Genomic DNA, 27,029 nt, shown 5'->3' on the forward strand with positions numbered 1-27,029 from the left:
GTAAGATAAGGCAAGTGTAATAGAAGGACCTGGCACTTAATAAATTCTCAAACAATGTGATTTGGTTAACTGTCTCAATTTACTCATCTGACAAGTGAAGGTAACTGCACCTACGGAGATCTCCCTAGCAGTTCAGTGGTTAAGACTGCATTTCCAGTGCAGGGGTATGGGTTTGATCCCTGGTTGGGGAACCAGTTCTATGGTGCAGCTAAATTTTTTTTTTAAAAGGAAAAGAAAGAAATCACCAAAGCCCATATAGATAATCTCTGCCACAAGTTATCATCTGAGAAGGCAGTTGTGGTATGGTGAAGAAAAAGCATTGCAGCTACAGGGTGTGGTGGTCGTGTGGAGGCAGTCAGAGAACATAGGTCAAGCCCTTGGCACAGTGCCTACACCTGGAAATCACTCAACAGACAGCACCGACCAGCTGTTATACAAGCTGACTTGAGCAGGGCACTATTCACGAGGTGCTTGTCACATGTATTAGCATCATCTTTTTAATGTTTCATCCTGAAATATTTTGAATGTTCAAAAGAATATACAAGACATATAATCACAAATGGTATAAAATCCATAAACATGAAACATATCTTATAATGTAAATACCTTATAAAATGTCACAAAATCTAAAATTATATGGAACTTATGCTCTTATAATGTAAATAGATGATAAGACATAAAAACTAATAACATGAAAAAACAGCTCCAATAAGCATCGTGGAAGCCATTGGAAGCCCACTGGTCCCTCTCTCTTATCCAGACTCATCTCTTCCTAATGTGGAAACAACTATCAGATAGTGGAGGTTATCATTCCTGTATTTTCCTTTAGAGTTTGACTATGAACAACTTTCTTCTCTAAACATGCTTATTAGTTTTTGCATGTGGCTGGGCACGCAGAATAAATGATCTCACTGTGTTCGTCTTCTCCCAAGATTTCCTTGTCCCTTTGTGTGTCGGATTCATTCATACTGACAGGATCCACTCCTTCCCTTTGCTGTATCACACATCAGCCAGTGTATAGAAAACACCATAACTGATTCCATGCATTCTTCTGCAGAGGGACATTTGGGGGATCTTTTATTGCTTTGCTCCTACAAACAATCATTCTTGTGTATTCTGTTAGCTCATTTTATCTGCACAGGCAGTATGATCATCACCCCATTCTCCATGAGGTTCTGAAAGCTTAAGTTACTTCCCAGAGTCACATGAGCAAAATTCATGACCCAGTCTTTACTGTCAGCCTGTTCCCATTCTCAGCTCTTTCAGATCACGATTCCCAAAGTGAAGCAATTTCCTACTTGTTGACTGTAATAAAGTAAAAGGTATTTACTCAACCATTACCTTTTGGAAGAGCTATGTAAACTCTAAAACAACCCATGAATTTCATTCATATCCTCCCTGCTATGTGCCATTAGCTAGCAAATTCATGTAACACAGGAACAAGCTATGTCAAGGGTCCGCAAGATATTTCCAAGTCCTGTAGGAAGAACATAGATGTTTATTGAGTGCCTACTATGTGCCGAGTCATCCACCACCATTAAACCTCTCAACAATCCTTCACAACAAGGTAGGTTTCCCAAAGAGGAATCTGTGGATCAAAGGCCTGAACTGACTTGTCTAAGATCTTACAGCCAGTAGGTGACAAAACCAAGAAACAAGATCAAGATTGTAGGATTTTAAAGCCCTGATTTTTCCCACCAAATTAACACGCCTAGCACAGAATGTTCCATCTCCTCCTGGAGCCTAAAACTCCAACATAATTAACACCTTGTACAAAAACATATATTTTAACTTCCCATTAGCAGAAACTTGATGGTTTATTCTTATATCTCGTGAGAAGAATTAGGACTTACCTGTTGGTCCAGTGGTTAAGACTCCACGCCTCCACTGCAGAGGGCACGGGTTTGATCCCTGGTTGGGGAACTAAGATCCTGCATGCCTCACAGTGTGTTCAAAAAATAATAAATAAAGAGAGGACTTATGTGTCCCCAGCAAGGATCTTGGGGCTTCCCAGGTGGCACTAGAGGTATGGCAACCCACTCCAGCATTCTTCCCTGGAAAATTGCATGGACGGGGAGCCTGGTGGGCTACAGTTCACGGGGTCACAAAGAGTTGGACACGACTAAGCCTACACACAAACAAGGATCTTAGTCCATGTTCAAAGGTGGAGAACATATTGAACACAGTAAGTCAATTGACAGTGGGGCACTGCTAGAAGCTTATTTGTATGATGGAAGCTTAGGAGTATTTCCTGTCCGTAACTCAAACCTTTGTTAGACATTTTCTAAAGCCTTCATACAAGGTAACACTTGAGAGAATCCACCCTTTAGAAAGAAGGAAATTGATTTTCATAAGAGAAAAAAAATAACAGTAAAAGGGGAAGCAACCGTCAAACATGTATGAATGAAGATAAAAAAACTACTTCTTACAAGCCGAGAAATCTATCAGGACCCAGACATCTGTCACCTCCCAAACAGACTTTAATTTTAGAGTTTGCTTCCTCTACACTTCTTTCCCCTTCTCTTCCCATAGTTAGATGGATTTAACATATGCTTGGGATTTCACAAACTCGGTTTTGGTAGGTGCGATGTCTAAGAATATCTAAAGCTGTTGTTGAGGACTTATGGGATGACGCTTGTCTTGTTCTTTGAGATTCAGTCTGGATTTTTCTTCTTCTTCGTGGGTACTCTTGTGATGTCAAGTGATTCCCAAATCCCCATCTGCAGATGTGAACTGAACCAAGCACAGGGTCTAATTTCCAACGACCTTTCTCTCCAGTGCAGCTCATTTCAAATGCACCCACACGGCCCCTGGTAATCTCGTTTAAAAAAAAAAAAAGTTTGTGATTCAACCCCTGGTGGCTCAGACAGTAAAGAATCCGCCTGCAATGCAGGAGACTAGGTTCAATTCCTGGGTAGGGAAGATCCCCTGGAGAAGGAAATGGCTCCCCACTCCAGTATTCTTGCCTGGGAAATCCCATGGACAGAGGATCCTGGTGTGCTACAGTTGAATAGAGTCACACACAACCGGGCGATTAACACTTTCACTTTTCTGACTCAGTAAGGCTGAAGGAGGGCCTGAGACACTACATTTTCTTAACTTCCAGGAACACCACTGACCTGTCTCCTTGACCTTCAGAAGCAGCAGAGGTTGACTAGAATGGCAGTAGTGGACGCCACAGACCAAGGCTAGACATACGTTAGGAGAGTGAACAAAACTGGCCGGAGGGATGGAAAGGCATCGGAGGGGTCACAGACAATCCCTACATTTCTGGTTGAAACAACAGAGTGGTGCTGATGCTGGGGCCTGCACCAGTGGAGTAGATGCTGAGTGCTGGCCCAGAGCTTAAAGGGGCTTCCGCAGGGGCTGGGAGTGACTGTTCAGAGTTCACAGCTGCCCCAGGGAATCAGTGAGGCTGCCTCTACCTGAGTCCTGCTTAGCCTGTGCTCCTGGGCTCAACAGACCCTAATTCCCCACTTACTGAGTGAGTAGAACCTCAGATAAGTCAGTTTGTGTCCCTGAATCTCAGTTTGCATGCATGCTAAGTTGCTTCAGTCATATCCAACTCTGTGTGACCCCATGGACTGTAGCCCACCAGGCTCCTCTGTCCATGGAATTTTCCAGGCAAGAATACTGGAGTGGGTTGCCATTTCCTCCTCCAGGGGATCTTCCTGACCTAGGGATCAAACCAGAGTCTCCTGCTTCTCCTGCATTGTAGGCGGATTCTTTACCGCTAAGCCACTGGGGAAGACAGAACCTCAGTTTACTCATTTGTAAAATGGGGATGACCCATTCATCCATAACTGCTGAGCCACCCAGGCACCATGCTAGGCACAGGTACACGGTGGTGAGCAAAACAGACAGGGCAGAGTACCTGCTTTGCCAGGGGAGGGTACCTTTCAGTTTTTGAAATCATCCCTGATGGTCTTTCCATAGCTGCTTTATTTTCCATCTTTTATTTAGCCCATATGTATCTCCTTTCCCTAAATAGGGCATCAAGTCTTTTAAGACAGGGGTCAAGATGGATATTTGTTTTGTATCCCTCAGAGTACCTAGCCTAAAGCTCACCATACTCATTAAAAAGGGGTTGAATGGATGCATGAATGCATACTGCTTGGTGCTTTTGAATCTGAAAGAAAACCTTAAGAAATTCTAAACTCACTAGCCAGGATAATTAAGACTGATCTCACATGGTAGCTGATAGAGAGCTTCAGCATCCTGGCGATGCCAAGAATGCGTTCCTTCATCCTGAGGAAGGAAAAAACTGAGAATGACAATCACAGCAAGGCCCAAACCAAAATGCACAGACAGGTATATTCCATATGCATATAAAGAGCATTTATAGAAATTGATTGGTGACTCAGTAATTCCAGACAAGTCAGCCAGTCAGAGAGAATTGAGTATCTTTAGTCCTAAACTCAAAACAGGACAGATCCAGAACTGAAAAGGAAAAAAAAAAAAAAAGGCAAGTGACATAAAGAATTCACAGAAAGGGATGTACAAGGCATTTGAAAAGATGCTGGACAGAAGCAGATTTAGTTACATTGAACCATCACTATTCATCTATCAGAGGGATGAGGGCTCGGGTTTGCCCACAAGGTAAAGATATGAGGGGAAAGAGGCTGGTCGGGCTCTAACTAGTGTCAGCCACCCTGGGGGACATGTCAGCATCCTACACCCAAGAAACAAATGTAAACTCTTGGAACCAGCACTTTGTTGTTGTTGTTGTTCAGTCACTCAGTCGTGTCCAACTCTTTGCAAACCCACAGACTGCAGCACACCAGGCTTCCCTGTCCTTCACCATCTCCCGGAGCTTACTCAAACTCATGTTCATTGAGTCAGTGATGCCATCCAACCATCTCATCTTCTGTCATCCCCTTCTCCTCCTGCCCTCAATCTTTCCCAGCATCAGGGTCTTTCCAATGAGTCGGCTCTTCACATCATATGACCAGTATTGGAGCTTCAGCTTCAGCATCAGTCCTTCTGATGAATATTCAGGACTGATTTCCTTTAGGATTGACTGGTTTGATCTCCTCACAGTCCAGGGGACTCTCAAGAGTCTTTTCCAACACCATATCCAAGTAACAAATGTAAACTCTTGGAACTGGCACTTACAGTGGGACATATGTTCAAAATTGCTCTCAGTCCTTGGGGATAATGAGAAACACTGTTCACAGGAGACAGGTGTGAAGAGATTTCCCACTGTATGCTCTTTTGACTGATGCTAAAGCTGAAGCTCCAATACTCTGGCCATCTGATGCAAAGAGCCAACTCACTGGAAAAGCCCCTGATGCTGGGGAAGATTGAGGACAGGAGGAGAAGAAGGTGACAGAGGATGAGATGGTTAGATGGCATCACTGACTCAGTGGACATGAGTTTGAGCAAACTCTGGGAAACAGTGAAGGGCAGGGAAGCTTGGCATGCTGCAGTCCATGGGGTCACAAAGAGACACAACAACAACTGAACAACAAAAAAATCCTCTTTTGAATATTTTCCACTTTGTTCGAAGTGAATTTATTATGCATTCAAAAACAAACACAATTTTTTAAGCCTAAGGGAGGGACATTTTTAAAAAACAGACATATTGGTTAATGGGTCCAGAATTTCAGTGGTGATGATACACTTCTGGAAATACCGTGGTTAATGTTGCACAATAATGAGAATTCCCCATAACATATACTTAAAAGTGTTGTGTTATTCATATTTTACAATTAAAGAAATTTTTTTAAACAAACTAAAGACAAACACACAAGAACTCATGAATCATGAGATCACATTCAAATACCATTACTTGGGAATTCCCTGGTGACTGGATGGTTGATGGCATCATTGACTCAATGGACCAATGGACGTGAGTTTGGGCAAACTCTGGGAGACAGTGAAGGACAGGGAAGCCTGGTGTGCTGCAGTCCAAGGGGTCACAGAGTCAGACACAACTGAGTGACTGAATGACAACCAGTGGCTAGGATTCTGAGCTTTCACTGCCAAGGGCCCAGGTTGGATCTCTGGTTGGGGAACTAGATCCCGGAAGCTGTAGAGCCAAAAAAAAAAAAAAAAACCCAGCACTTGGAAGATACATTCTGCCAAGCTGTTAAAACTCAGAGGCCTAGATTACATATGTTCTCTAGGGTAGTCCTGAATTAATAAATAAAGGAATATTTTATTAATTGTAAAACTAAATTGCAATGTAACTCTGTGAATTTATACGAAAACATTTACAACGTAGGAGAAAAAAAGTCCTTCGCCTTAGGATGTGAACTTGATTTTTCCCTTGAAAAATGTGGTCTCAACAGTGATTACATTCAGAATGAAATGGCTCATTCCAAACCAGTTATACTCTAAATTATACTAGGAAGTCCTAACAAAACTAGCCTACATCATCCAAATAGTGACTTTATATTTCACCAAGAACGGGATGGTTAAAAAAATGTGGTGAACAGATGCATGGATAGAGGATAAAGACACTGATAAAACATGTACTGTTTTGCTGCAAAATGTGTCCAGAAGAGTCCTAGAACTGCCATTGGTACAGATCATGACAAACAGAATTATTCTCCTTTGTTCAAAGATGAATAGAGAAGAAGAGTTGAAAGAGAAGAAGAAGGGGAACAGCTATTTGCCTTGCATGTTCATTTCTAGAAAGAGAAGCAAAGAAACTGACCTTAACTGAACCCACAAGAAAATGAAAGGACAGTTTTCCTATTTCTCTACACACACACACACACACACTTTCCCTCTTTCTCTGTACATACACACACAAACACGCAGAGAGGCTTCCCCGTGGTCAACAATAAGCTTGAGGGACCCCCAACATTGAATTCTAACTCCCCTATAATTTACTCCTCCATGTAACCATTCAGTTAATACCCTTACTGTCTACTCCAATCAAACTACTACCTGCATATAGATCTGTCTCCTTGACTACACTGAACATGTCAAAACGGAACTTTTACTCATCTATTTCCCAGTGTCTAGTCTTTAGCAAGGATTTAATCTTTGCTGAATGAAAGAGAGTTTGTACCCAAAACACTCTACGGTCTTATCAGGTAGAGACAAGTCTGAGTAACACATGAATTTTTTTGTCCATAAAAATGTTTATAAGATTTTTTTCTTACAAACTCTTGTTTGAGTAGCTGTGTTTTATATCAGGATGCTATTCACCTAACCTCAAATGACAAGACTATCAGCTCATTAGTAACTGTGGCTATTGATAAAATAGCAAATCACTCTTTTTGGCTCAAATTCAGTGTTTGGAAGTTCACTTAGTTCCTCGGGGTAAAAAAACAGCACCTACAATAAAACTGTTTACTCCAGGTCACCATCACCCCCCCCCCTTTTTTTTTCAACTGCTTCTTGTATGGGCTTCCCTGGTAGCTCAGCTGGTGAAGAATCAGTCAAAGCAAATGGGTGGATACAAAAGCATGCACATGATTCAATAACTAGGTGCTTTCTTCAAAAGCTTTTCATTTACAAGAGGATCAAGCCTGGCAGGCTACAGCCCAGCCCATCGGGTCAAAAACAGTCAAACCCAACTGAGTAACTAACACAACAACAACAAGCTAAATATAGCCTTAGCATTCCATTCACAATTAATTTGTTGTGGGGATTCCCTTTAATCTACACATTTTCTTAGGGACTTTTCTTATGTGTAGGAACTATAGAACTAGAAAGTTCTTTCATGACAAGTCAAAGATATTGCCATTGCTGTCTAATGTACAGAAATTCCTTGGTGGCTCAGATGGTAAAGAATCCATCTGCGATGCAGGAGACCTGGGTTTGATCCCTGGGTCAGGAAGATCCTTCAGAGAAGGAAATGGCAACCCACTCCAGTATTCTTGCCTGGAAAATTCTGTGGACAGAGGAGCCTGGCAGGCTATAATCCAAAGGGTTGCAAAGAGTCAGACACAAACAAGCAACCAACATCTAACGTACAACTCAGGATCTCAGGCAGGCTGAAGGGGAACGAGAGTTTCCAGGCTAGCAGTGTACACCTTTTCTGAAACCCCAGAGAGTACACACCAAAGTTGTTGTTGTTCAGTTTCTACACACCCAAGTACCACGGTATGAAAACCCAGCAGAGGTCCTCCTCTCGTGAAAATTCCCTTGACAGATACCCTCAGTTCCTCTTTACAACTCTCATACCATTTGAAATTCATTGTCTAATTCCCATTTTTCCTGCCTGTCTTTCTGTCCTGCATCTTCAGTAGTGCTTATCCCAAGTACAGCTAACTGCTTTTCTTTTAATTTTTTTGCTGCACCATGCGACTTGTGGGATTTTTTTTTTTTTTGACCGCACCCCACAGCCTGTGGGACCCTAGTTCCCAGACCAGGGGTCGAACTCAAGCCCCTTGCATTGGAAGGTGGAGTCTTAACCACTAGACTCCCAGGGAAGTCTCTTGTGGGATTTTAATTCCTTGACCAGGATCAGGACCAGGGATTGAACCCGGGCCCCTGGCATTGACAGCACTGGCCCACCAAAGAATCCCCAGTTAACTACCTTCTGACTGTACCAGGCCTCGCTCCCGCGTTAGAGCATCACCCCTGTGACGATGTCCACCACTTCTGTTCCGCTCACTGCTCAGCCCCAGTGACTTAACACGGACAGATGCAGCACTCAGCACTTCACAGGGGCTCTGTATTTCTTGAATAGATACATGACCAAACCAGCTGCATCTAAATACACGCAACTTGGCTGAGACCAAGAGGAGGGCAACAGTGTTTTACAAAAGTGTAAGTATGGAGGAGAACATAGGCAAAACACTCTCCGACATAAATCACAGCAGGATCCTCTATGACCCACATCCCAGAATTTTAGAAATAAAAGCAAAAATAAACAAATGGGACCTAATGAAACTTAAAAGCTTTTGCACAACAAAGGAAACTATAAGCAAGGTGAAAAGACAGCCCTCAGATTGGGAGAAAATAATAGCAAACGAAGCAACAGACAAAGGATTAATCTCAAAAATATACAAGCAACTCCTCCAGCTCAACTCCAGAAAAATAAATGACCCAATCAAAAAATGAGCCAAAGAACTCAACAGACATTTCTCCAAGGAAGACATACAGATGGCTAACAAACACATGAAAAGATGCTCAACATCACTCATTATCAGAGAAATGCAAATCAAAACCACAATGAGGTACCATTACACGCCAGTCAGGATGGCTGCTATCCAAAAGTCTACAAGCAATAAATGCTGGAGAGGGTGTGGAGAAAAGGGAACCCTCTTACACTGTTGGTGGGAATGCAAATTAGTACAGCCACTATGGAAAACAGTGTGGAGATTCCTTAAAAAGCTGGAAATAGAACTGCCATATGACCCAGCAATCCCACTTCTGGGCATACACACCAAGGAAACCAGATCTGAAAGAGACACGTGCACCCCAATGTTCATCACAGCACTGTTTCTAATAGCCAGGACATGGAAGCAACCCAGATGTCCATCAGCAGACGAATGGATGAGGAAGCTGTGGTATATATACACCATGGAATATTACTCAGCCATTAAAAAGAATTCATTTGAATCAGTTCTAATGAGATGGATGAAACTGGAGCCCATTATACAGAATGAAGTAAGCCAGAAAGATAAAGACCATTACAGTATACTAACACATATATATGGACTTTAGAAAGATGGTAACGATAACCCTATATGCAAAACAGAAAAAGAGACTCAGATGTATAGAACAGACTTGTGGACTCTGGGAGAAGGCGAGGGTGGGATGTTTCAAGAGAACAGCATTGAAACATGTATATTATCTAGGGTGAAACAGATCACCAGCCCAGGTTGGATACATGAGACAAGTGCTCGGGCCTGGTGCACTGGGAAGACCCAGAGGGATAGGGTGGAGAGGGAGGTGGGAGGGGGGACTGGGATGGGGAATACATGTAAATCCATGGCTAATTCATTTCAATATATGACAAAAGCTACTGTAATGATGTAAAGTAATTAGCCTCCAACTAATAAAAATAAACGGAAAAAAAGTGTAAGTAAATAATACAGATCACTCCTTGGGTTTAGAATACAGAAGGAATACCTGTTTTGTTATTTATAAAAAAGGATTTCTTTCTGTGTAGCAATGTCAGAAGCAGCAAATGGCCCTGTTTGAGGATGAGACCTAAATCTACTCGTAAGGGGAGAGCTGACGTCCTATGTCATATGATTTACTCCTCCTGCAAGCCTCCTTTATCGTACCTTTACTTCAGAGCCCCATTCGATACTATTTACATTCAGTTCTATATGTTTTCTATATATTACACATATTTTTTATTCACTACTTAAAAGTTCTTTCGAATAAAATTGCCTTTGTGTTTCCCAGAGCTACTCAAAAAGTTAAGTACTGAGTAAGTGCTTGAGGAACTGATTCATTCATTCTATATTCCAAGTTCCCTTCTAGGTAAGAGTTGCTAAATGTCAGCATCTGGCCAATATAGAGGATCAGGGACATATAAACCCAGTTTTTCCTGGACCTTTTTTTTTTAATTTTTTGGAGTATAGTTGCTTTGCAATGTTGTTTCTGGACATTGTTGATGAAGTAAATGACAAATACTGTAATATAAGAAAAGGGTTTTATTCCTAATTTTTAGTTCCCATACATTTTACAAATACACTTTTACTCTGATAATGCAGCTTTGCAACTAGCAAAGCAGTTGAACTACACCCATAAATACAGGTGGGGAGACAATTAACAGCCACTAACGTTCCTCTACATAAACTATTTTTTTAATGTCTTTTTTTAAAAACAATTGCAAATAGACTACGTAATATACGTGGGCAAAAAGGCAATTAACTGAATCTCTTGAAACACTAAATGTATAATAAACAGTGCATATTATCAACATTTACATGATTCACATCAAAATGATGACATCCTAAAACGTATTCCTTTTAAAGGATAGATTTATCAATAAAATATTACATATCTTTTAATACTCTGGTACAATACTTCATATACTGCAGGAAAATTAACTGTAGGTCTAGTCATCAACTTAATAAAGGATCCTTTTCCATTAGCTTTTATTAATAAAAGAATCACAATTAGGTCATAAATAAACAGGCAAATTATTAATTACATGATTTGAGGTTTAGGATGAAAACCTGTAAAAATTAGTTTGATATACAGCAAAGTTATACAACACACTAAAACCAACTGTTTAATATTTTTGCCTTGTGTGAACTGCCCGTAATGAAAAAGGAACAAACTTTTTTAAGGATGGAAGATACAATAAACTATATTTTGGAACTTACTTTTCAAGAGGAAGAGGAAAAGATTTTAAAGAAATTAAGGGCTAATACAGATCCTAATAAAGGCATATTGAAATCAGGGAGGCCATGTGCTTGCTATATAAAACTTTATTCCCCCAACAACATACAGAAAACAAAAACTGCACTGGGTTTGTACTTATGTCTACAGCCTAAATTTCCCTTGCGGATTAATAAGCTACAACAAAGCACTTCACAATTGCATACCTTTTTCCACATTCCTCTGCACTAGAAAGAACCCAGGACATTATATTAGTTCTTAAAAACCCCAGTAAACCCTTAATAACCCCTTAATAACACCTAAAAATAATCTTGATGACTTTCCTGGCTGTTCCAAAGCAACTGGGCTTTGTAAAGGATGCACAAACACCAAGAAAATCATACATGTACTTTCTCATCCCTGTTTAGCCACATTTAAAAAGTCACTGAGTCACTGATTTCAAAGGGAGAGATGACCAGAATTTTCAGGAGGGCCACACACTGAATACAAGGTGTCTTTTTGCTTTTTTTTCCCCTTTTTAAAAAAGTTATTAAGACTCTGAAATTTGGCTTCTTTTTAAAAAACCCCAATACCACATGCCAGGTAATTTCTTCACCCCAAATATAAAATCCTATGCTTTAATTTTAAAATACTTAGCCAGCTACGGGATATTGTGCAAATTTAATGTCTACCAGCAACCCAGAAGCAGACTGCAGACGTGTAGCTATCACACCTATTTCCCAGGTAACCTGATTCAATTATTACTGACTGCTCTGGCCCCAGGCCCTCTGACTTTCTCAGAAACCACCTCTTTGGAACTCCCATTTCCACTGTATTTTTTTCTACCTGCACCTTGAGCCCCTGCCCCCCGGCCCCCACCCAACTTCACAGTCCCTCCACCTAAAGCCATCCCATGTAACCTTACCCAAGAACCTACAATCACCTTTACCAAACACACGGCAAACCTTAGCACCCTAGGGACTATTACAATCTTGTCTTAGCATCAGTTTATAGCACATGATAGTTTGCTGACTTTATGGAGGGAAATCTAAATGAAATCAATGTCCCATTACAAACAAAGCTGGCCAAGATCAGGTGGTTTCCAAGTGCAAAACCAACTGATCTTAAGCCACAGGCAGAGACGTTACTGTAGCAGATATATTGTACAATCAAACCCTTGTATGCTGGTGAAAGACCTTGCCCCCAAAGTCCACAGTCAAAAATTTACGGCAGAAATGAGAACCATTCAATGTGACAATGTAATAAAAAATAACAGGACACAAGATCCTTGTTGCAAATACTTAACTAGAATCTCTTTCCTTACAGGTTTGACAAGACAGTAGTCATTTACATTCCTCTTATAAGGTAATTACCTTCAGTTCAGACCTGTGTTCTGAAGCACTGAAAGCACTGCTTCAATGCTGAAATTCAATGGCTAGGCGGGATGGGAGGTAGGGTAGGGGGGAAATCTATACACTTTATTTTTTTTCCAATATACATTTTTGTCTTCTGAAAATGGCAGCCAGGCTCTCCTCAAACAAATCTCAGGATTTTAAAGGAGGTAAAGCCCTCAGGAAGGAATTACTACCAGGGCTGGATCTAGTCCTTCCTTTTCAAGAGACAAAGCAAGAAGAATTCGATGAAGGAGCCCATGACTTAACAGCAAAGTTGCCATGGCATTTTGTTATCTTTACCATGTCCACCAATGACACTTTAATTGAAATACACTCATTAAATGATGATTCAACACACAGGGCAAAGAGGGATGTCTTTGGAGAAGGCACTTCAGGTAGGACGTTAGCAAATCTTACTGCTCAGTTAAAACAAAAATGAGCTACTGCTAATTCAGTCAGATTAGTGGCCTCAGGAGGACTGCTCCTCCTCACTCAGCCAATGGCAAGCATGAGTGTGGGATATGACTAAAACCAGGGGCATGAAGAAAGCACCCCAGACACCTCTCTCTATAGGGGCTAGGGCATTGAGCTGGTTCTGCTCTCAAATGCTCTGCCCGCACAAACACATCCATCCTTAAGAGGTCAGGTGCCCAAAGTGATGGTTCAGAAAATATGCTAAGAGCCAGCAGAAGTGGTTCAAGAAGCTTGCCTGACTCCCAGCTTACACCAGCTATCATAACCAGCTTCAGCTTTCCAAGGTCACTAGCGGCTCCTGCTTTTGCTACTTGGTTTTTTTTTAGCTGTTTTTCCATGGCACTGGTCTTGACTGTTACACTGGGGGCCTCCAAGGAACCTTACCTCCAGTTCACGCCCTCATGCAGTGCCCTCTTCCCAAAATGGGGCTGGGCCTGGGCCTGGGCCTGGCTTTAATCAACACGGGGCAGTAGAAATGATGCGGTGACAGTTCTGGGTTGAAGTCTTCAGTGCATGCGGCTGCTACTACTTTATACCCTTGGGGCCTCAGAGCTGCCATGAATGTGGTCCAGCTACCCTGCTGGCGAACGAGAGACCCAAGGACCACACACAGACAGAGAAGCCAAGCCATCCTGCCCACCACATGAGTGACACCAGCAAGACAAGGAGAGGAACCACCCAGCTGAGCCCAGCCCAGTTTGAAGAAGGTGAGGAAAAGCAAGCTGTTGTTTTAAGCCACTCAGTTTTGAGGTGGTTTGTCAGCAAAAAATGATAACCAAAACCTGGTTATCCAGAGACGCAATTTTTTTTCCCAAACACAAGACAATTACTCAAATGAAAAGATAAGATGGCAAATGTTTTCCCACCACAACGTTTTCAGTCAACAGGCTGAATGGGAATTGGTCAACTGCTAAGAAGAAAGCATGCCTTTTATCCTAAGTTCCAATGATCTTTCCCCTCCATGATTTTTTAATGTCAATGCAAAGGTAGACAGTCTGGGGCACTGGCTTAATTATTCTTGAGCCAAAATAAGAGGCCATCAAAATGAATTATCCACTGCTGGATAAGTGATGATAAATAAAACTGTTCTCTCTTCTATAGGATGTTGTTACTTAATTTTCCCAAATCATTTTTCCTCTTACAAGTGCCCTAGCATCCCCCACAAAGAGGGGAGGGGAAACTCAATCTGTTGAGGTTATCAAAAGAAAAAAAAAATGCCAATAACTAGAATTTGAGTCTCCATGATCTGTAAAATATACAACACAATTTAACTGCTTCCTTAATTTAAAATAAAACTCCATAAAATATAACACTGTCTACATCACAGAGATGATTTCTTCTTATCTGAGGACATGAGTAACTGGAAATCAGGTGTCATCGAGTTAAAATACAGTGGTCTTTAAATGGTTTCAAATTTTGCTTATCAAAAAGTAGCCAACCACAGTGCAAGTCTTCCAAATTCAAGTTCATTCTTCATGTAAGCTTTCCTGCATCTGTTCTTGATCTTTTCAGGGAGAGGGTCAAAGTTCACATCTAGTAAAGAAAGAAATTAGAATTTTTAAGGAGCATACACTGAAAAGTCTGGCAAGGCAGTAAACTATTTTAAAGCAGAGTTAAAGCTTTTAAATATACTACTCATTAGGAATGAGAACTTCAACATGAAATACTAAAAACTGTGAGCTTCTAAATTCTCTTGGGTTACACCCATCACAAACTTGGGTCACTCTCTAAAAAGGTGATTGACAGGGAGGAGAGGTAGAGGGGAGATAATTCCCAGCATCAGAGCTGGAAGGGGTAGAGTCGAGCCAGTTAGAGAGGCCCAGGAGGTCCAGTGCCCTGTGCCACACAGGCAGGCAGGCAGAGGCCCACTAAGGTGAAAACTCAGGCATCCTGACTCCAGTCATCCAGGACCGTGTCCCCACACTTCCTAGATTCCTAGAGATTCTCTCCCAGCACAGCCTGGGTTAATCTACTTTACTAAAAATTGCAGGAATGATGATATCTGCTCTTCATCACCAGTTTCAACCATTTCTCAGTAAGTGCTAACCCTTCCCTTAACAGAATAAATTTTGTATTTGATTTCAATATTTAAATAAATCCAGCTTGGAAAAAGAAATATAGGCAAAAGAAAAAGAAGGCTGATTTCTAAAAAGGAGTAGGTTCGCTTTGTTATAACAGTCACAGATTATCTGCCAGCTCCAAAATGCCACAAATTCACCAGACCCTGATGCTGGGAAAGATTGAAGGCAGGAGGAGAAGGGGATGATAGAGGATGAGATGGCTGGATGGCATCACCAACTTGATGGACATGAGTTTGAGTAAGCTCCAGGAGTTGGTGATGGACATGGAAGCCTGGCATACTGCAGCCCATGGGGTCACAAAGAGTTGGACACGACTGAGCGACTGAACTGAATTGATATGAACGATGAACCCGAGACCACTTCCACTGAAATACCTATTTCTGTGCTTGACATCTTGGCGGGTCTTCTCATCTGAAACTTTTCTGCTGCTGCATCAGGCCCACGTTTTCATAGACTCTAGCATTATCTTCTCTCATTCTGAAAAGAAGAGAAAGAAGAAGACACTAACAAAAACACAGACATACTCTTTAACCTTATGTGATAGTTATAACCCACCTACTTCATTCTCCGGGACTGAGTATGGCACAGATATAGCTCTTGCCCCCAGGAGCTGACATTCTAGGAGGGGATTTGAGACAGAAACACCTATCAAAATCATTGTTTAGAGCCTTGAGTCTGCGTGCTCTCAAGGGTTTGGCACAAGGAGAGTTGTTTCCCAGGAGGGTGGAGTAAGGGAGGCCTGTATAATGAGGTCCTGGGTTAGACCGTGAAGGAAGCAGGGGCGCGCGCACAGAGAAAAGAATGGTATTCACTGTGAGGAGAGGGAGCTGATGGCCAGAGCTCCATGAAGGCAAACTGTAGGAACGGTCAGGCAGTGACTCTAGATCCATTCAGTCCCCAGTCCAGTCATGTGAAGGTGAACGTGAAGCTGACTGGTGGTTTAGGGCCCCTGGTGGGCAGGGAGGCGTCAGAGTCCAGACTCTACGGTGACCAGACAGCCCAGGAGGACGGGGAAAGCAGCAGCGGCGGCTGGCCAGGGAGGAGCACACTGAAACAGCAGTGGGGCTGGGGTCTCTTGGGTCTGCACCCTCTGAGGGGGATGATGGGAAAGGCAGAGAACCTGCTGGTCGCAAGGAGGCCACTGGTAATAGGGGAGTCATCAGAGCTAATTCTGTTGAGCCAACACGTGGGGAAAGCTTTCTGGCAAGAAATCGGAGCCCTGACATGCTAGTTCCACTGCAGATCACAATTCAGAGTATCAACTTTCCCCCTTGGCCCACTGGGAAAGAAAAAAGCAGCCAGAAGGAAGAGGGAGTTTGGTGGAAAGCGTACTTTTGCTGCATCATTTCATCTTGATGTTAAATAGAAAGCAAATGTAAATACGAACCGCATATATGTTATCCAAAACGTTTATATAGAGTATTAAAGCCAGCAGGGGTTTAAAAATCCACATAAGAAGCAAACAGACATAAGACTCGCAGGAGAAAATAAAAAGTAAATGTTATACCAGAGAGTGACTTCAGGATATACAGAAAAATCATAACTTATAATTGCTATTCACATCACTGATTTAACAAATATTTTCCTATCACATGTTTTAGTTTAAAAAAGGAGTTGGCAAGGTTTTTCTGTACAGAACCAGACCGAAAATTATGTAGTTTCTGTGGGCCATATGCGGTCTCTGTCATGTATTATTCTTTGTGTTTTTTTTTTTTTAATAACCCTTTAAAAACTATCCATGAGCTGTACAAAAACAGGCTGTGGCCCAGATTTGGCCTGGGGGCTAGAGTTCGCTAACCCTTGGTTTAAATAACCACAGTGGATTTCTGCTGACTGTGGAAAGTTAGACCAGGACTGTGTGGGCCATTGTGCGCTGAGTCAATCAGTCAAGTCCATCTCTCTGTGACCCGACGGACTGTAGCCTGCCAGACTCCCCTGTCCACGGGATTCTCCAGGCAAGAATGCTGGAGTGAGCTGCCATTCCCTTCTCCACAGATCTTCTCAACCTAGGGATCAAACCTGGGTCTCCTGCACTGTAGCAGATTCTTTACCACCTGAGCCACAGGGACCATCAGACCATTATTTTATGTAGCAAAGAATCTTCACTCATCAAAAGGGGTGTTACCTACCTTTGCAACAATCCCCCACCCCACTGAAATAAAAATAAAATTCTTCTTGGAGAACCGGCACTTGACATATTTATAATCCCCGAGGATCCTAGCCAGTGTAGCAAGCAGCCTTCAGTTTAGGTGAATTACAATTTAGCTTAGCTAGCCACACTCACAAACCAGTCAGGCAACAATAGTGTGCACCAAGGAAAGGCATGTGCTGCAAAGATGTGTCATTTTTTAAGCTTTTCTAAAGGATTATGTTCAGGAAAAAAGAATTTCTTTCATTTCTACTTACTCTGCACAGGATGGTGTTGGGGTACAAGGCGGCAGGGGACTCTGATCTCCACTTGTCTGGTCCGCCAGGGAATACTTAATATTTGTGTATTCGTGTCCTTTCCTCTTGCTTTTCTGAAAAGCCAAGGTTGCATATATGAAGTCCTATGACTTTTTTGAAGGAATGATGAAGTTAAAAAGCCATTTCACAAGAAAGAAGAAAGGAGGGAGAGAGAGACAGAGCTGGATAGATAGATAAGTTGAACCCTGAATACTGGTACGTTGGCCAAATGCCAGGGCATTCACCTCCATGTAAATTCATCCTACGGGTGAAAGGGACTTTTGAACCATACAATTCAAAAGCAGAGAGAATCATGCATTAACAACTTACTGTATTAAATGAAACGTACCTGCTTCTGAGCTAAGAGAGAATTCACACTTTCTTTGCCACATTAGCATCTAATCGTTTCATAGTTCACTTGCAACACATTTAATGATTTTCAAGTAAACAGGTGGGAAAAGAGTTCCAGAAATAAATGCACTCCAAGTAGAAATGGCCCACGGGTACAAAAGATGTCAGCACTCTTATCAGGTTCATACGTTTATCACATTGTCACCATCCCACCCCCACACCAGAAAAAAACCCCTAGCACATTTAATACTTTATTTTCAGCCTAATGATAAACTCTGGAGGGAAAAAAGGTAAAGAAAATCAGTAGACTGCAATCTCATCTCAGATACAGAATGAACTGCATTCAGTAGAACTCCTGGTTAGATGATTTATCACTCTTTCCTCCTAAATTCACCCAGAAACAACCAATTCCAAAAATCTAATCCATAAAGTTCTCATCATTATACAATGCTGCTTTCATTTCAGGATTATTCAAGAAACAGCAAATATTAGAAAGGGTATCCATATCAAACACTGACATAGAGCAGTGACTTTCGTTCACTGATGGTGGGAGGGTAAACTATGCCATCACTTTGGTGCACAATTCATCAGAACGGATAGTACTAACACTAGTATCTGGTAATGATGAAAAGGCACGTATGTACTAAAACTTTAAACATTTTCTTCTTCAGAAGCTCATGCACACGAGCCTAGAAGAGCTGACAAGGATGTCCAATGACGTGCTATTTCCAACAACATTCACCAAAAGAACAAATGAATGTGATGTATCTGTATCATAAAATAAGAGGAAATGTACGTACTTATGTGTGCACACCAAAACAGATTTCACACACAATGTTAGGTTCAAAAACACAAACTGCAAAATAATTAAACAGTACAATAGTATGATATCACCTTGCTGAACATTCTAAGGGAATTCCATTACACTGTTTCTGTGTATTTTTTTTAAATGTCTTTTTAATACTGTAAGTGGAAGTTAACAAAAGAAATCAACTTCCAAGTAAACAGAAGAGTGTGAGATCGGCATATAAAGACTGGAGAATTTTCTCAGTCTTGCTCATTTGCATTTCCCCTAGATTCCCACCTCTGTTTCTGCATTTCCTCCTTCCAATGCTGCCTTGATTTCTCTTCTTCCTTTCCCCTGCTCTCCACCCCTGTCATTTTCTTTTTTTCCATTTGTTCCTCTGCAGCAGTCTTTTACTCCCAAAGGTCCTTAATGCTTCATAATAATTTTGGAAATGCATGGATTTCAGAATAATTAATTATGCTAAATGAGTTTTGTTCTTTTGCTTAATCTAAAAATCACGTGGGTGTAGTATTTTTAAGTCTGCCACTGAAACCTACTAATTAAGGTACTTCTTACTCTAGTCCCAAATCAAGTAGCAAGTTCCTACATTGAATCAAACAGTACAACGAAGGAAGCAACATATCACAAAATCTAATTTATTTCTTTTTATTAGTGATTTTTTAAAAATTTATTTTTTGCCCCTCTGTGGCATGCTGGATCTTAGTTCCCTGACCAGGGAATCAAGGCTGTAACCCTCGTGTTGGGAGCATGGAGTCTTAACAACTGGGATTACCAGGGAAGTCCCCACAAAATCTAATTTTAAAAAACAAATATAATCTAAGCCTACATATTTTTCTTTTAAATCCAAAAGTTCATATACCAAATAGCTAATGCACTGACACGTAATGGCACCGAAAAGTATTGGCTGAGTGGACGAATGCACATACTCATTCAAGTACTCTTGGGATGGGATTACTGGGGACATCCAATTTCTATAATCTACATTCTGTAATATTTAAGTGATTCTACCTCCCCTACCCCTCATCCCCAATAAAAGGGCAGCAATAAAGGTATTTTGGTTTTAACTAGCTCCTAAATCCAAATTACAACTTCAGATTTAGGGTTACAGGGACCATATACAGTAAGTAATAGGAAGATGTGTAGTGCCAGATCAGCTAGGAGGGAAAGTCCCTAAATTCTCCAAAACCAGAAGAAAAACCAAAGCTTCTGAATGAAATAGAGAGCTTTTCCCCCAGCTTTTCTGAGCAAGACTATCTTATGGTCTTCAAGATATTCCCAAGTAATTTCCCATTTGTACCAGTGGTACTGTGCTCTACTTATTAGAAGTCTTTCTTTTGAGGCAACTTCATGCTTTAAGTAAGTATTCCTGGCCCAAATCAATATAACTGGAAGGTGAATATGAAATAGCCTACAGTAACCATCTAAAGGCTTCCTGGTGGCTCAGACGGTAAAGAATCTGCTTGCAAAGCAGAAGACCTGGGTTCGATCCTTAGGTTGGGAAGATCCGCTGGAAAAGAGATGGCTACCCACCCCAGTATTCTTGCCTGAGAATTCCATGGGCAGAGGAGCCTGGTGAGCTACAGTCCATGGGGTTGCAAAGAATCAGACATGACTGAGAGATTAACACTTCTACTTTTAAGTTCTATTTTAAGTTCACAGCACTTACATTATTCAAAACCAGCGTAAAGCTTGTTAATGATCAAATAGACCATGCCTTCCTATATCCATACTGTTTCTGAAGATGTTTTTGTACAAGGAAACAACCTAGTGAGTATTTCTACATGGACTGAGAACCTACTAAACTAACTAACTTGGGCTGACCATGCTTTGATAACATGGCCACTGGGCTGCTAGGCTAGAAACCTTTCAGTCAGGTTGCAAGTCCCATTTTTGAGAAGCTGAGTTTCTCAGAAGGTGATAAACAGGGTAAAGAAGGCAAATACCACTGATGTTTAGACATCATGTCTATCCAGTGAGCAGCACAGTGATGGGGCTGGAGGTGGGGGTGGGGAGTGAACTAAGGACAGCTCCCAAAAGAGCAGTCTCCTCAGTCCTCATGAACTCAGCCTTGTGTCTGTTATGAAGAGCTTCCACTGGAAAGGCTGCAGCACCACACTGCTCATTATGTGTGGCTTATTAAAAATGGAAATGTTTCTATTTCCAACTCGACCACATTGGGGGTTCCAACCCTCATGTGCTATATAGAGTGAGGCATTCATTTAAGAGATGGAATCAGGATGAATGCGGCCTGGATCAAAACTGGAACAGGCTGGAAACTTCAAGGCTTGGAGTTCTAAGCCTGCCAGGTGAGCCTGGGAAAATCCCAAACCCATCTGTCAGGCCTGGTGCCCCTCCCTGAGCTACTCCATAGTGAAAAATCCGAGCTGTGCGGTAGGGAATAATTCATTTCCAGAGAGGTCCTTCCTGGTTGGGAACTTGTTTCCTCTTTTCAGATAAAGACAGTTATCTAGCAAAGCCTGAACTCTCACTCAGAAGGAGAGCATATCCAAGCCAAGCTGCCCAGAAAAAATACACCAAAAATCTATATGTCAGCCGTGTAGGCTTGGTACCTGCTCTTCTTCAATCCTGCGCTGTAGTGTTTCAATATAATGCTGGACAGCCATATAGATGAATCGATACTGTGCTTCTGTCTGGACCATCCCTGACCTCTGAGACCGCACCATCTGAATGGTTTTGGGAACGTCGATGTCACAGTCAACACCTAAAAGCAAAGCACCACGAAGCATCAGGAGAAACTGCAGAGACAACGTGAAGTGGTTTAAAGCACAACTTTGAGCAGAGATAAGGCAAATTTACTCATTCATGTTTTAACCGAACCTGTTCCAAGGGCTACGGCACTGGCCTTCTGACCAATATCAACGATCCTAGAAGATTACAGGGTCAGGGGTCGGCGGTGAGGAGCCCCTCAGGTTACACCACCACCCCATACCATCAACAAGGAGTGAGCGGATGGACAGAGACCACCACTGCATGTTCAACAAAAGGCCACAGCAGTGGGAGCCACTGCTCCTAGGCTGTGTTTTATGCCAAAAGCTCAAACAGCATCACTTCTGTTCTTGGGCAAACATACTGAAAGTTGAAGTCTCTGGCCTAGATTTTTGTGAAAATACTTTAACGTTCAATTTTCTTCTGCAGGCTATTTTCACTAGCACTTTCCTTCTATAAACTGAAAACAGGAATCGTAGCTTCTTGCCCTCCGAATGACCTACCTTTCTCTCTGATGATGTCAATAAGAATATCAATCACAATGAACGTCCCTGTCCGGCCAATTCCAGCACTGTGGGTAGAAGGACGAAGAGCGAGGACAATGGAGTCATTCATGAGGGTTTTATGCTCAAAACCAAGCTATTAATATTAACAGAAACAATGTCTGCTCTTGGGAGTATTTATAAGATTGTCTATTTATATTTGCAAACATATGAGCAAAGAGCCCAGGGCTTTGGACTCAGTCCGTCCTGCACTTGGAGCCCAGCTTCCCCGGCACAGTGTGCCTGAGGCAAATCCCTTAACCTCTCTGACCCTTGGTTTCTTCATCTGTGAAATGGGCTATTTGAGTATCAAATATCAGTAATGAGTGAAAAACAATGAATGCAGATGCTGGTATGGAGCAAGGGCTCAATAAAAGGGAGCTTTTATAGAACTGAATAAATAATGTTTCACACGCATCTACTTGCCCAACATATGAAAGATTTAGGAAACCCAACTTTCCCCAGGATAATCATGAAGCCTAAACTTGGGAACTGGCACCTACAAACTCTGGTGCGGAGGCTATGGGCCTGGCTTCTAGAAGCCTGAATGGGGAGTGGTCCAAATATTCTGAAACAAACAGGTATGTTGTCAGGGGGGAAAAATACACCACATTTCCATGGAAAACGAGAACAGGATCACAAAGAGATGAATCCTAAAATAACTGCATGAACAGAGAAAACCAATCAAACATTACCAGACTAAGCGTGCCTTAAGAATTAAGGACTGTGTTCACCGCCTCCTGCCCCACCACCCTAGTACCTGGTGGCCCCACAGGATCTAGAAGAAATGTACTTGGGGGCCAAAGTGTCCCTTAATGCCACAAACAGGCATTAAATTTCCCCCACAGTTAAGGAGCTGTGGCTGGGGCTGGACAAGTACAAACAAGCACTCTGGGCGTCGGGAGATGATGGGACAGGTGACATCCTAGAGGTGGAGGGGCCGGTCACCTGCAGTGAACCACCACGGGCCCTGCATCCACAATGCTCTCCTGCTTGTGGTGAACCTCCTCCAGGAAGTCCAGCACGCCCCCTGGGTCACTGGGCACGCCGTGGTCAGGCCAGGTCCGAAAGTGGTATTGCCAGACCGTTCTCTCCGTATTCCCCTGGAGTAGAGCCAAGAAAAACCAGAAAAGAATTAAATAAATCAAGGGGCTGAGGTATCGTCCAGGTCCCATCTTTCCCAGACCCGCCATGAGCTGGGGGGGCCAGGGCGGCACTGCCCCCTCACGCTCCGTTCACAGGTCCCCTCCACAAGTCCCCCAGATCTCTCCTCCTCCTGGGTCTGGCTAAGCAATCCTGGAGGCTGGAACCCCTTGCCTCTTTCCGAAGAAGCAAGATGTCTCGTACAGCAGTTTGTTCTTGAGGAAACGACAACCGGCATCCGTGTCTGCACCGTCAGCCAGCGGCAGGCGAGGTCCCTGTTCCCCCTCCTCCAAGCGCAGCTCCACGTGAGGGACAACTGAGTCCTCTGGGACCTGGGGGCTCTCCTCCCACCACCTGGAAAAGCCCTCCAGACATCTGCTCGTCTCTGTCTTTTTGTACCTGGCCCTCCTCCCATCCTGCAACATGCACTTTTATTATAATTATTTCAACTTCCATTTTGGTGCAGAGCGGGTAAGACAGGCTTTGCAATCAGGTGGGTAGATTCAGGCCCCAACCCCAGCATTCACACTCACTGTGACCCCTGGACATCTCTAAGCCTCAAACCCCTCATGTGCTGATGGGCATAAGACTCTATCACAATTATCACTGTGAAGACTAAACAAGACCAGTTAAACACAGAGCCACTGCAAAGCAGACAGGAAGAGACTCGGCACACTGGCGCTCTTCTGAGGACTGACATGAATAAAGATCAACAAGGGTACCGAGATTACAGAAAACCAAAAAAGCATCGTGCTCTGGGTCCACCCAATTAGGTCACTATTTGTCACTGCATCTTCTTCCTACATTATCTGAAGACTACATAAGCTAAGTAACATTTTTAAAGGGGATTTTGAAAAAAAGAAAGAGAGAGAATAACCAGACCAGAATCCATCACCAGTGACCTTCAGAACATCCAAGGAATCTGAACCACAGTCAAGATCTTTTCTTGAATTATGTGCATTTTGTTTGCTGAGTCATGAAAAAGGATTTTTCTGGAGGTTACCAGTGAGCTAAAACTCAGGGGCTTCCCAGGGTCACAGAAAGGATAGGGAATGAGAAAGACCCAGCCGCCCTGAGCATCCTTGTTCCTCCTCCTGTACAAATGGCCACTGAGGTCTCTGGTCCCACTCCTCCTTCTTAAATGAGATCATGTGATAGCACTTTAAAAAAAAAATGGAACATGACATACAAAAAGCAGATAATCCATGACCAGCAATTCTGGAGAAATGATCGCTCTCGTGTCAGCACCTGCATCCAAAAGTGCGAAACACAAGCCCAAACACCAGCGTTTCCTGTACCTGATACTCCCAAATCTCTGCTAACAAGAAGATGGATGGTTTACCAAAAAAAAAAAAAAAAAACCTGAAGAAAAATCCACCTGCTACTGAGAAACACCTGATAACAAGAAGACGGGTAGTTTATCACCACAGCTGAAGAAAAACCTATCTGAAATCTTTGTCCAGTGTCCTCTAAATCTCTCTCTCATTTCTGCTTGACAGCAACATTCTTCCCACTTCCCCGCACAGTCACACAATCAATTGAACCTCCACCCTCTCCCTGCCAACAACAGAACTGCACATCAGAGGTTCCGACATCTCACCCTGGACCACCGTCGCCGAGGCTCCCGGCTCACTCAGGTCCCCAGACCACCTCACGGAACTTACCAGGGGACAGTCCCTCCCCCATCCTCCGCCCGCCCCGGCTGCCCAGGTGGGACTCTGTGCACTCTCTCCATCATAGATCTGCACTCCCCCCACCCTCTCTCCACCCACTGCTGAGGAACCCCAGCACCTTAGGTGGGTGTGACAGCGGGTGTCTGCTCGATGGCATAGGGACCTGTATCGTGGCTTCTCGTGGCTACGTGACTGTAATTCCTTGAGGACAAAGGCTGTTTCATTCACCTGTGTCCCCAGAGGCCCTTGAATAAGTAAGCCCCTCTCACCATGAAATCATGACGAATTCAAATCACGCTGGATGCAAAGTGAGTCACCCCAGATGTATATGTATGGGTGACTCCCTTTGCTGTCCACCTGAAACTATCACAACATTGCTGATCATCTATACTTCAATATAACATAAAAAGTTAAAAAAAAAACCAAAACAACATAGTCATCCCAGGGACAAACCTGAACTGCATACAATTAGAAGCTGACACGTGGAATATGGGCACTAAAATAGGCCTCAGGGCCTTTGTACTTGCTGCTCCTTTTGCTTGGAGCTCTCCTCTGCCGAGCCTCAGATGCTGCTCCATCTTCAGGTCTCAGCTTGCCTGGCACCCCCTCAAAGAGGTCCTCCCTACCTTCTCCATTTCATTCTCTAACACACCACACTGTGGCTTTCGTAGCCCCACAATAACTGGAAAGCTTGGTTGGTTATTTACTCCTTAACCTCCCACCTCCCCAGGCTCTGTGGGGGAAGGGACAGGTCTGGGGTGCCAGATACCAGCCAAGTACCGTGCATCTTCCCAGGTAGCTCAGATGGTGAAGAATCTGCCTGCAATGCAGGAGACCTGGGTTTGATCCCTGGGTCAGGAAGATCTCCTGGAGAAGGGAATGGCAACCCACCCCAGTATTCTTGCCTGGTGAATTCCAAGGGCAGAGGAGCCTGGCGGGCTAGAGTCACAAAGAGTGGGACACAACTGAGTGACTAACACAATGACAAGAGAACAAGTACCTCGGTGGTAACTGGCACACGAAGGGTGTCCATAAATGGATGTTGTTCAGGGAGTGAACAAATGCCTGAAGGTATGCAGACAGGAGTGACCGCACGACCCTGGATGAGCGCACCCCATGTGCAGTTAGCAGAGTCTCTAAAGTATGACAGTATACTTACTTGTCCAACCTTCGAGAGTTTAAGTTCTCTTAAGGTATAGTCGTGAGCAGCGCTTTCCTTGACGTTCCTAACGCGCATGACTCCGTATTCTTTCAGTGCATACTCATCAGGCCAGTATTTGACACATTTACTCTGGAAAGGGTCCGAGAAAAGACAGTTAATCTCTGTGAACTCTGACATGAAAGCCTCAACCAGGAGAAGAGCAACATTCAAGTGTTGACTACTAACATGGAAAAGGGCCTGCCTGGTGTCTAACTGTTGGATTTTCAAAGAAAAGGCAAGAAGAGTTCAAACTAGAGAAGCAGATGCAGGGAGAACCAGGGAGAAGCGGGAAGAGAAAGCCAGTGTCGCAGAATGGTTCATCTAAGTCACGGGTCTGAGGAGAGTCAGTGCTTGTTTATTTCTCTCTAAAGAACCAAGGAGGGATTTCCCTGACGATCCAGTGGCTGAGACTCCGTGCTCCCAATGCAGGGGAGCCGGGTTCGATCCCTGGTAAGGGAACTGGATCCCACATGCCACAACTGACCGTTTGCATGACTCAACCAAAGATCCTGCATGCCGCAGCCAAGACCCAACAGAGCCAAATAAATAAATCTATTTTTTAAGAAAGGACTTGAACTTATCTTTTTAAAAAAGAACTAAAGAGCAGAGAGTGGGGGACTACAGGGTGTGCAGGTTCCTGTCTAGCAACCGCTGAGCGCTGAATTCCAGAGATCTGCCAGTCACTCTGCAGGGAAGACAGGCAGGGGCTCTGGAGGTGGATGGGCTGCCCAACGAGCCAGACTGTCTGGTTCATTTCCGCACCCGTGTAGGAGGCCTCTGCGCCTTATCTAACCCAAGTGTGAACAACTCCAGCACGCAAAGGCAGCTGATGGAGTTTGGAACCAGCTGCTTTTTCTATATCCAGATCCACGTGATACCTGCTGCACACGTCACCCTCACTTAACCGGGCGCCTGGGAATGCTGAGCCTGCAATAGCTACTGGCTT

The 27,029-nt window shown here is 43.2% G+C and overlaps 1 protein-coding gene across 2 annotated transcripts in view; it reads right to left on the bottom strand.

The window, feature by feature from the left end:
• Window positions 1–10,553: 10,553 nt before the first annotated feature.
• PTPN11 (protein tyrosine phosphatase non-receptor type 11) overlaps window positions 10,554–27,029 on the bottom strand; it is a 64,416-nt gene continuing 47,940 nt past the window's right edge. For both annotated transcript variants that reach the window (XM_070475358.1, XM_020904190.2), the window contains exons 10-16: window positions 26,042–26,173; window positions 23,015–23,169; window positions 22,028–22,095; window positions 21,368–21,519; window positions 17,600–17,712; window positions 15,568–15,670; window positions 10,554–14,645 (exon numbers count right to left, since the gene is read on the bottom strand). In XM_070475358.1, coding sequence (XP_070331459.1) covers window positions 15,601–15,670; window positions 17,600–17,712; window positions 21,368–21,519; window positions 22,028–22,095; window positions 23,015–23,169; window positions 26,042–26,173 — 690 coding nt within the window. In that variant the 3' untranslated portion in view covers window positions 10,554–14,645; window positions 15,568–15,600. The remainder of the gene's footprint in view (window positions 14,646–15,567; window positions 15,671–17,599; window positions 17,713–21,367; window positions 21,520–22,027; window positions 22,096–23,014; window positions 23,170–26,041; window positions 26,174–27,029) is intronic.

This window comes from Odocoileus virginianus, chromosome 12, assembly GCF_023699985.2.
Source record: "Odocoileus virginianus isolate 20LAN1187 ecotype Illinois chromosome 12, Ovbor_1.2, whole genome shotgun sequence".
Lineage (NCBI taxonomy): Eukaryota > Metazoa > Chordata > Mammalia > Artiodactyla > Cervidae > Odocoileus > Odocoileus virginianus.